The following is an 11,251-nucleotide window of genomic DNA, read 5'->3' as shown; positions in this document are numbered from 1 at the left end:
CTTTACTTATACTGTAACCAGGTAGAATTGCTTGGAAACTTTATGGTTACAATTTTTTTTTGTTTTGGAATAGATTCCAGCAGTGAAGCTCAGTATATGGATAAAGAAGATGAATTCACTTCTCCAGTACGTCTGCGAAAACACTCATCCCACGCTTCAACTGTATGGATTGTTTTGATTTCGATTATCTTCGTATCTTCATACATATACTTTTACATATTCTTAGTGTGTAGCTGTATATCTGTACTATATTTGAAAAATGCCACGCTAAAATTGTAGATGTCTGTATTTAACCATACAGCATTTTTATGTGCTGAGTTGCTGCTACTATATGGCAAACAGATCACAGGTGAAAGAATAGCTTGATTTTGTGGCAACGTGTGTATGTGTGTGTGTGTGTATGTATGTGTGTGTGGGGGTTTATGTAGTTTCACCTGTCTGATTCCAAAGTGTAAAAGAAAATACTGTAGCCAGGTAGCATTGCTTGGACTACCGTTATTTTAGAGGCTTGTTATTTTGCATTAACAATCTTGCAGTAATACACCACTAAATAGCATGTCCTTGCAGCTGGTACCCTAATTAAACCCAATTAAGTTCACGGTATGATTAACAGACATACAGTGAAGAAAAGATAGTCCCTGATTAAATATAACAGACATAGTATTTGTGTTTCACAGCCAAACTTAAGGCAGAAGCCTGAAAAGGATACAGAGTTTCTAAGAGAGATGAAAAAACAGAAGCTATTGGAAAAAGAGGTACATTAACCTGAAAATGTCAGCTTTAAAATATATATGTATAAACAGCTTCAGTAGTTCTACGATATACTTGATTTCTTAATGAAATGTTTCGTCTGACAAAGTTCTATTGCTTTTGTGTGTATTCGTATAAGAAGTTATCGTGAAAATCTTTTATACTATTGTTCATCATTTTTCTTGTTACGCATACAGATTCGCTCACTGTTTAAGGAGCGTGCTGAACAGGACAAGAAACTGCAGGCGTTGGAGGAGGAATTCAAAAAGATGGAGGTCAAACTGGTCACGGCTATGAGAGAGAAGTCTTCCCTTTCGGCAAACGTTGCCTCCCTGGAGCGTCAAATTGCTGAACTAAACAAAATTAATGAGCTTCTGAAAACCAAAGTATGTTTCATATGGTCTGGCATACTGATTGGCCATGTCATTATTTTTCTGGCATCTGCATATGTTTGGTGCTTTGTTTAGATTTTAAACAATGGATCAGCTTTCCAGTACCAGGTCTCTTTGCAAATGAACAATCTTGCCTATAGAAGAGTCCAGGTTTATCCCTACTAGGATTACAATTTTTATAATATTGCTATACAATAAAATGTTTTAACTGCTATTGTGAGATGTGATGTGCTGTGTTGGAGTTTATTATTCAACTGTTTTTGGAAATATGTCTAGATGTCCAAATAAGCAAATGAGATAAGAACTTCATCTTCCTATGTAATACTGATCTAGCGCTAATGGATGAATCACTAACATATTGACATACAATGAGCACGCCATTTTAATGAGGGCATACATCATGAGACTTTCTAATTCAGGCACATGCAATCTCTACTCTCTCCTAGTTCTCGGATGACAGCGCAAAGAAGAGACTGAACAGTTTGTCTGCGGAGCTGATAGAAGCAAAAAATAAAATGGACACAAAAGACAAGGTTTGCTTACCAAGCTGTTACTGATTTGATTAACTTTACCATGATTATATATAATGAAGCTGTGAGCTGCTGATTTCTGCGTCTGAGAATAGCGTTTTTAAGTTAAATATAGCGGAAAGTATCACAAGGTATATTTAATTTTGAAGTTAAATACATAATGTCTCTGTTGCAGGAGTTAAATTGTCTCCAGAAAAAGTTTGAAGGACAGATTAAACTACTCCAAAGTGATCTTGAGTCTTCTAGTGCAACTTTAGACTCTCTTAAGAAGCAAAACACCTTTCTCAGTGAGTTGTTTATATATAATTTGTCACATTTTTGTACGCTGCATTGGGGTTTATTTACTAAAGGAAACATGGACAGAGTATATGGGAGTTGTGTATGCTCACGGACATCACTGACATGCTGGTGTGTTTAAGTCCTGTGCAAAATGATTTTTCTCCCTGAGAATAACATACAATAGCATTGACAAAAACTTGATTTTCCAATAAAATGCAGATCTGGAGTCTGCACTTGCCAGTCAGTATAAGGAGTTTTGTTGTAGATTGGGCTAATATAACCTAGTAATTAAATGCTATAGTATGTGAAAAATGAAAATTCATGCTCAAGGACAACTGTTCTTTCCCTTTGTAGAAAAAAGCCATTTTGAAGCAAATATGCAGCGGGAAGTCTTGGAAAAGGAGCTGAACCATGCTAAGAGTGAGATTATTTAACCTGTTTGCCCAAAACAATGTTGTGACGACATGTAAATAATGATCCTTTAATCTCTGCAAACTGTCACAATATATATATTTACATACATACACGCAGCAATATATTCAGTAGACTGTAGTGCATTAAGAGGTTAAGAACATCATGTGTATGCCTTCATTGACCCCTCTGTGTGTACTTGTTGATGCCAGGTCCCCCTCTGGGGATGCCGCTGAACAGTGGTGGCTCTTGGGACCGAATTGCTGACTGCCAGTTATGTGATTGAGTCACAACAGTCACTTTGTCATACAATAACTGCTTATAAAGGCCTTGCTGATCTGATCACCTCCATGCCTCTTGCTAGTAGTAAAGCAGAAAGAGGCATACATTTTAAATTGAGGTAAAACATTTGTTTTAAAATTAACCCCTTCATTACCTTCCACTTGGGTAGTTAATTCCTGGGAGTTTTGCTAATGGTTATTGGGTACAATTGAGAGGGGGTAAATGTGACACACACACCCCCCCCCCCCCCTGCAGATCGGTCTGCATTATGGTCTCGGAGTACTTCCGCAGAAGGGCAGAGCCACGGGGGCAACCTCTCCCCATTCCTCTAGTTTGGGAAGAGGTTGTTCGCGGAGGATCCACTGTTTTGAGTATTATAGTGGATAGCAGCAAGAAGCACCAAGAAAGGAGACCAGAGAACAAAGAGGAAAGACAAATCATGGAAAACTATACAGGGACACGGAAGCAGTTGCCAGAGTGTGAGAGAGTAAATTTTGTTTCTGATTTGAAAAAATCCCTCCAGATTTCAGCCGAACTGAAAGGGCACGAAATTCGTTGTCCTCAAATGAACGGATGAATTTTGTTTAGTTTTGGTTAGTGCAAAGTATAATATATGACGTTGCCAATCTGAAAAAAGTTACCCCAAAATGTGATTGGTTGCGTTAAAAAGATATGCGAATCTGTACATATTCCTTTTACATATGTATTAAATTAATGTATGCATACTGTAAAGCAGAAAGACAAATAAAATTTAATTTTTTTTGTTTAAATACCGCTTTTTGTTTTTAGGCTTACTAGAAGAATTACAAAGAGATCATCAAAATCTTCAAGAACGTCTGTCAAACACACAGGAGCAGATGAAGGTAAACTTGACCCATTAGGTGCATTTTTAAGCTATGGGTATATCTTACAGCTGAATACAAAAAGATAAGCTATGTAATCACACGCATACAAATAATGTTTTTATATAAAAATGCATCATGTCTTTACCATGGAAGCAGTACTCTTTATGTTCGTGTCTTCAAATTTCTATGTATTTTAAATTATCCCTCCCCTTTGAAATATGAGTAGTACTCTTCTTTTTTGACTACAGAAACAAAGTATTTCAGAACAGGGCATTCTAACGTTTGGTTCTCCACATTTTGCAACATATTTCCTAGTGTTAAAATACTTAAACTCTATATTGCACATCTCTAACCTTTATAGATAGTTTTAATGGATCAGTTTAGTTATGTTTATAGGTGTGATGTCTTTTTCCAGGAACTGCGCATGGAAGTGAGCTTAAAGGAAAATGAAAGCAAGTTACAGTCTGTAACCGATCGTTTGCATGAAAGCAAGGTAATTCTATATATTTTAATTTGTGTAATGCACTTCTCCTCTCTGTATGCAGCTTTTGTGTTTGTCACTGAGGATATACACTGAGAATCTGCTTGAGTAAGAGCCAAGGAGACAATGTGGTGCCAGCCAAGCTCTCACTGCAGCAGAAGCACAAGGTTATCGCCTTCGCAATGTATAATTAAGGGGGGGGGGCTGACACCACAATCCCCCCCCAGCCCTACCTTTTAGTAAATAAATCCCATTGAATTAGTTAAAACACTTTTTCCAACCGCTGGGGGGCAGACAATATGAAAGAGGGCACCAATTCTGTTGAACATTTTTTTTTTTTTTTTTTTTTAAAGAATGGCGCCTTCCTCTGAGTCTGCTCTCAGGGCATCGAATAACGCTGACATTTATAGACACTACGCCACTCAGTACCCTGTTTATTTTCATACTTAATCATCTTTTTATCAGCTTATCTGAGCTAGACTTATCTTTGAATATACTGGTTTTCCCTTATCACAACAGCTGATATAACTAAATATGTTTATACTTATGTCACCATTGATATATAGCAAGCAAGTAAAATAGTTATGTTGATATGAATAAGTCGTGGACACAAACACAAATCACTGTTTTGACAGAGTTGGAAATGAGCAGAGTGTTCAAACAAATGAAGGGGAGCCTGTAAAACCATGGGTGCTTAATCTTAGACTCCATATTGGCATAGGTGATATATGATATTTTTCTTTCTGTGCTCCTGTAAATTAGAGGATTTTGTTGCTTTTGACCCGGCATAAACCCGATTGTTGAAATTTGCTCATTCAGTAAATCATTCTTTTTAGTTGCTTGCAAAACAAGAAGAACTAGAAAACGGTCTTCACGAAGCACAGATGAGCTTGGAACAAACACTGCAACAAGTTACCAAGCTTGAGGAACAACTGTAAGACTATTTTAATTGGCATTAATTAGGGCTGCAACAACTAATCGATAAATTCGATAATGAAAATCGTTGACAACTATTCTCATTATCGATTAGTCAAATCTATTTTTATCGATTTTATAAAGTTTTTTTCAGAGCAAATGCTCTGGAAAAACTCCTCCTTTAAATAATCCGACCTCAAACAGATCTGATTATAACATTAGAATCCAGATCCCCCGCAACGCTGCAGGGGACCTGGATTCCCCTCACTGTCAGTTGGTGGGTGTCTGTGCGATGCGCACAGACAACTTCCGCCTCTCCCCTCCACTAATGCTCCTGCGATGCAGTGGCAGCATCACATGATGTAGAAGCCCCAGCGGAAGTGAAGGGGAGTAACAGAGGCTGTCTGTGCGCATCGTGCAGACCCCCACCGGCTGACAGAATCGAGGTCTCCTGCAGAGGATCATCCTCTGTCAGCTGGTGGGGGTCTGTGGCTTCTATGAAGCTCCAGTGAAAGTGCCTGTCAGCAATGGAGGCTCACAAAACACCATGGAGTCGGGAGAGGCGCAGAGCAGTGTATGGGAGGGGGGAGGAGGCAGAGTGGTGAATGGGAGGGGGGGAGAGAGGCAGAGTGGTGAATGGGAGGGGGGGAGAGAGGCAGAGTGGTGAATGGGAGGGGGGGGAGAGAGGCAGAGTGGTGAATGGGAGGGGGGGAGAGAGGCAGAGTGGTGAATGGGAGGGGGGGAGAGAGGCAGAGTGGTGAATGGGAGGGGGGGAGAGAGGCAGAGTGGTGAATGGGAGGGGGGGAGAGGCAGAGTGGTGAATGGGAGGGGGGGGGAGAGAGGCAGAGTGGTGAATGGGAGGGGGGGGGAGAGAGGCAGAGTGGTGAATGGGAGGGGGGGAGAGGCAGAGTGGTGAATGGGAGGGGGGGGAGAGGCAGAGTGGTGAATGGGAGGGGGGAGAGGCAGAGTGGTGAATGGGAGGGGGGGGAGAGGCAGAGTGGTGAATGGGAGGGGGGGAGAGGCAGAGTGGTGAATGGGAGGGGGGAGAGGCAGAGTGGTGAATGGGAGGGGGGGAGAGAGGCAGAGTGGTGAATGGGAGGGGGGGGAGAGAGGCAGAGTGGTGAATGGGAGGGGGGGGGGAGAGAGGCAGAGTGGTGAATGGGAGGGGGGGGAGAGGCAGAGTGGTGAATGGGAGGGGGGGGAGAGGCAGAGTGGTGAATGGGAGGGGGGGGAGAGAGGCAGAGTGGTGAATGGGAGGGGGGGGAGAGGCAGAGTGGTGAATGGGAGGGGGGGGAGAGGCAGAGTGGTGAATGGGAGGGGGGGGAGAGAGGCAGAGTGGTGAATGGGAGGGGGGGGAGAGAGGCAGAGTGGTGAATGGGAGGGGGGGAGAGAGGCAGAGTGGTGAATGGGAGGGGGGGGAGAGAGGCAGAGTGGTGAATGGGAGGGGGGGAGAGAGGCAGAGTGGTGAATGGGAGGGGGGGGAGAGGCAGAGTGGTGAATGGGAGGAGGGGGGGAGAGGCAGAGTGGTGAATGGGAGGAGGGGGGGAGAGGCAGAGTGGTGAATGGAATGGGAGGGGGGGAGAGGCAGAGTGGTGAATGGGAGGAGGGTGGGAGAGGCAGAGTGGTGAATGGGAGGCGGGGGGGGAGAGGCAGAGTGGTGAATGGGAGGCGGGGGGGAGAGGCAGAGTGGTGAATGGGAGGCGGGGGGGGAGAGGCAGAGTGGTGAATGGGAGGGGGGGGGAGAGAGGCAGAGTGGTGAATGGGAGGGGGGGGAGAGGCAGAGTGGTGAATGGGAGGGGGGGGAGAGAGGCAGAGTGGTGAATGGGCAGAGTGGTGAATGGGGGTATAATGAATTTCAGGGTAGCAGAGTGGCATATCTGGGGGAGTTAGAGTGATGTATAGGGTGAGGTAGAGTGGTCTATAGAGGGTATAATTTCAGAGTGGCATATCTGGGAGAGGCAGAGTGGTGAATCAGGGAGTGTAATGAATTTCAGGGTGGTGCAGGGCATTTATGGGAGGCGGAGTGGCATATCCGGGTGCACAGTGGCATATAGGGAGGTATAAGGCATATCAGGGGCGAGTGGCATATTGGAAGTTATAAGGCATATCAGGGGGCACAGTGGCATATAGTGGGTATAAGGCATATCAATATTAGGCATATCTGGGGGTATTATTATTATTATTATTATCCTTTATTTATATAGCGCCAACAGTTTACGCAGCGCTTAATACAATACAATACATAAATTCAAGGGATATGACAAGACAAGAATTGACAGACTAAGACAAACCGATACATTTGGTGGAGAGAGCGGGGGAGAATGGTGAATGGGAGGGGGGGAGAGAGGCAGAGTGGTGAATGGGAGGGGGGGAGAGAGGCAGAGTGGTGAATGGGAGGGGGGGGAGAGAGGCAGAGTGGTGAATGGGAGGGGGGAGAGAGGCAGAGTGGTGAATGGGAGGGGGGAGAGAGGCAGAGTGGTGAATGGGAGGGGGGGAGAGAGGGTAAAAGGTATATCAGGGGGCTCAGTTGCATATCACTGGCATATAAGGAGTATAAGGCATATCGGGGGCACAGTGACATCTCTGGCATATAGGCGGTATTAGGCATATCTGGGGGCAGAGTGGCAAGCTGGGGTCAGATGTGCATAGCTGGGGGCAGTTTGGTAAATAAAAGAAAATATAAACGAGGCTTTTTTTCTCAGTTTTTATTAAATATGAAAAATAGTTAACATACAAAGTTATTAAATATTAATTCATATTAAAACCTAGTTTGAGAAACACCGTTTGGGTTCTTGTAGCTTTTATGTCAGTAAAATAAGAAGGTGAATAGAGAGGCCATTGCGATAAAGAGATGAAAGTGTAAATTGTACGTTTTTTATTACGTTATTTTAAATAAAAAAAAAATTTGAATTTTTTTTTTTATCCAATTAATCAATTAATAAAAAAATAATCGGCCGGCCAATCAATTATTAAAATCGTTTGTTGCAGCCAATGTTCCATCTAATTTTTCTTAGCTGGCGTGCGCAGAAAATGTCTCTTGTGCAAAAATTTTCAGAGCAAACATTTTGTGTGCACAATATCCGCGCCGCATAAAGTTTCAAGAAAATGATTATTTTTTTCTTTTTTGGGGAAAAACTGTTGTGCGCACAATTTTTGGACGTGTGCGCTCTCTAAAAAAGCTATGTGCGTGCGCACAAGCGCACAGCTTAGAGGGAACACTGGTTGCAGCCCTACCTAGCACTAATGAGAAAAATAAAAAAAAATTCATAACGCCGCTCTTAAAATCTCCTCGTATTCTCAGTTTAAAAGTTTGTGGTAAATGCTCAACTCCACGTGGATTCATAAAATCCTTTATCACAACGAGCTGATTAAGGTTTAATATCTTGATGTAAACAAGTTATTCTAGCCTTAAGTTATAAGACCCTTTTGGTTGTACATTCACAGCTTGGCATAAACACAACTTTGTATACATAGCACTTAAAGGTTTATGTAATTAAATCCTTTATTTTAATGGGGGGCTATTTTTGGCTTGATTGTCAACCTATTGTAAAAAAACAATTGCATAAATGTATTGCAATGAACTTCAAGTTAAATTATTCCCCTAATTATCTTAGTCTTGCAGCCGATCAAGAAAAATTCAGCTTGGTGGGAGAAAAAGTTGAAACTGAACGGAAGCTGGCTGCTGCTTTGGAAGAGATGAGGTAAATTCTCCAATTTGTGACACCAATCGCAAAATGTTTTTAGTATTACTGGTTTTTCCCAAGTTCATATTGCTGTCAGTTCCAATGTCCCAGCAGAAGTAGCAGCAGCAGTGGGCAGATGTTCACCGCCTGCCAGAGAGGAGGATTCCCCACAGTGCTGCAGGAGACTCGGATCCTTCTCTCTGGCAGCCGGGGGAACGTGTGCGTGACGCGCATAGGCAACCTCCGCTGCTACCTGACACTTCCGCTGGGGCTTCTATGAAGGAGCGTTGCTGTGACCTTTTGCTGCTCAGTCATAGAAGCCCCAGTGGAAGTGCGTGGTAGCAGCAGAGGTTGCGCCCCAACTTGATACCAAGGAGTCTGGAGCACAAGGGACACGTCTAGGGATGCATCGGGGGTTATAAAGCATATCCGGGGGCCAATCGGCATATCTGGGGGCCAGAGTGGCATATAGGGGGTTGGTATAAGGCATATCGGTTAACTTATTTCCTTAATTATCTTGTTAGTCTTGCAGCCGATCAAGAAAAATGCAACTTGGTGGGAGAAAAAGTTGAAACTGAAAGGAAGCTGGCTGCTGCTTTGGAAGAGTTGAGGTAAATTCTCCAATATTTCCCTTTAAATGTTTTCATGTCTCCCCTTGCAAATGTGTGGAGGGATTCTGTATATTCCTCCATATGCATTTGTCCCTTTGCCAACCCTGCAGCTATTTTTCTTGCAGGACATAAAACATAAGTCAGGCCCTAATTCTAGTCAGCCCCAACGCCAACACTTATTGGCTACTTCAGTAGCTTCTACCTTTTATGCATATTAATGCTTGGTGTACTTTAATGTGGATTCTTTTTTTGGGCTGTCCCTTTCAGTACGCGCTCTGTGGCATGGTAAGAGCAGCAGCCAATCGCAAGTTTGTTGCCTGGATATCATTGTTCATCTTGCATACATGTAATTGTTTCGCACTACTAAAATTGATTATTTTATATGTTATCACCCAAAGTAGTCTTGCAATACCATCTCAGCAGACGTGCAAAAAGACACAAACTAATTATACTCTGTACTTCCTTGCAGTGAAGTTGTGGCACGAGCTGAAAAGCATAAATTGGATGTAGACGAGATGGGAGAGCTACTGAAGCAGAAGGAACTAGAAAAAATAAACCAAAAAGATCTTTTCCGCCAAAGGGAGCAGGAACTCTTAACAAAAATACAAGAGCTTGAAGAGCAGTATGTTCAACAAATTCAGGATAAAGGTATCTTTACAAAAGCCTCTGTTTATGGATAATGCGTTGATGATGTTGGCATTCATACAATTTTGTAATTTGATTTCCAGAGAAACACCTTTTTGAAAGTCAAGCAAGAGGTGAATGCTTAAATGCAGAGATAGAAATGCTTAAACAGCGACTAAGCCAAGGTGAAGAAAGACACCAGGCATTACGGATGAAAGAGGGGGAACTGTGTGCAAAGTTAAAGAAAGAAGAGGTAAGTAGTGGTTTGCAAATGCTCTGAAAAATACCACTCGTCTTATATTCAAGGTCATCTTCTAATCAGACCTCTGATAGAGGTCTGACTATAAGACTAAGATCCAGATCCCCCACAGAGCTGCAGGGGACCTGTATCCTCCTCTCTGGCAGCTGGTAGACATCTGTGCGATGCGCTCATACAACCTCCGCTACTTCCGCCGGTACTTCTATGAATTCACGTGACTTTCCGGTACTTCACAGCAGAAGTACCGGCAGCAGCAGAGGTTGTCTGCTTGCATTGCGCAGATGTTCACCGCCTGCCAGAGAGAAGGTTCACCCGCAGCGCTGCAGGAGACCCGGATCCTTCTCTCTGGCAGCCGGGGAACGTGACCTTCCGGTGCTCCGACACAGAAGCCCCAGTAGAAGTGTCTTGACACCAGGGAGTCTGGAGCACGGCTGACAAGTCTAGGATGCATCGGGTGTTGTAAAGCATACCTGGGGGGGGGGTAAGGCATACCTGGGGGGGCAATGTGGCATATCAGGGGGTCAGAGTGGTGTATAGGGGGGGCATAAGGCATATCTGGGGGCAGAGAGTAGCAAGCTGTGGGGCAGATGTGCATGACTGGGGGGGCAGGCTGGCAAATAAAAGGAAATAAAAACACAAACTTTTCTTATAGGGTAGTCTTCTATTCATGCTTTTTCTTTTTTTCCTAAATTAATATTCAAATTTTGGGGGTCGTCTTGTAATGGAATGAATACGGTAAATCTATATTAGGAAAAATGTGAATGCCAGATGAGCAGAATCTGCTTATCTGCTGTCAAATTCTATGTGTATAATATTACAGTAGAATTGCTTATCTTGCAATCTAGAAATGCTACATACAAAAAAGAGGTAAGGTGCAAACTTCTTTTTCAGGAATTGTCACTTTCTCTACGTTTGGAAATGCAGAACATTCAGCAAGAGATGACGAAAGAGCGCCACCTGCTGGAAGAGGAATTGGAAGGCGTGCTTGATGAACTTGACAGGTTGCAGCTTGCTGAAGAGCAGGCAGATAAATTAATTTGTCATCTGGAACAGGATAACAAGCAGAGAGTAGAGGAGATGGCTCATCTTGAAAAAACCCTGAAAGAGTAGGTTTTTGTTTTTCTGGTACAACTAAGAAAATGTTGCTTAACCCCTTGTTAGATTTGAACCATAACTGTTGGTTCCGTAT

General features: G+C 43.2%; 1 protein-coding gene across 1 annotated transcript in view; it reads left to right on the top strand.

The window, feature by feature from the left end:
• Nucleotides 1–11,251, top strand: part of LOC149282563 (uncharacterized) — a 28,010-nt gene that overhangs the window by 2,852 nt on the left and 13,907 nt on the right. The window contains exons 3-15 of the mRNA XM_089498059.1: nt 74–162; nt 678–755; nt 948–1,136; nt 1,589–1,675; nt 1,848–1,959; nt 2,306–2,371; nt 3,434–3,507; nt 3,905–3,982; nt 4,807–4,904; nt 8,500–8,586; nt 9,649–9,827; nt 9,908–10,056; nt 10,954–11,168. Coding sequence (XP_089354185.1) covers nt 74–162; nt 678–755; nt 948–1,136; nt 1,589–1,675; nt 1,848–1,959; nt 2,306–2,371; nt 3,434–3,507; nt 3,905–3,982; nt 4,807–4,904; nt 8,500–8,586; nt 9,649–9,827; nt 9,908–10,056; nt 10,954–11,168 — 1,501 coding nt within the window. The remainder of the gene's footprint in view (nt 1–73; nt 163–677; nt 756–947; nt 1,137–1,588; nt 1,676–1,847; nt 1,960–2,305; nt 2,372–3,433; nt 3,508–3,904; nt 3,983–4,806; nt 4,905–8,499; nt 8,587–9,648; nt 9,828–9,907; nt 10,057–10,953; nt 11,169–11,251) is intronic.

The sequence above is a fragment of the Sceloporus occidentalis genome, unplaced genomic scaffold, assembly GCF_023333645.1.
Source record: "Sceloporus occidentalis isolate IW3139 unplaced genomic scaffold, rSceOcc1.0.p SCAF_112, whole genome shotgun sequence".
NCBI classification, from domain to species: domain Eukaryota; kingdom Metazoa; phylum Chordata; class Lepidosauria; order Squamata; family Phrynosomatidae; genus Sceloporus; species Sceloporus occidentalis.
Note: the sequence above shows the minus strand (reverse complement) of the source record. Positions and strands in the feature narration are given on the sequence as shown.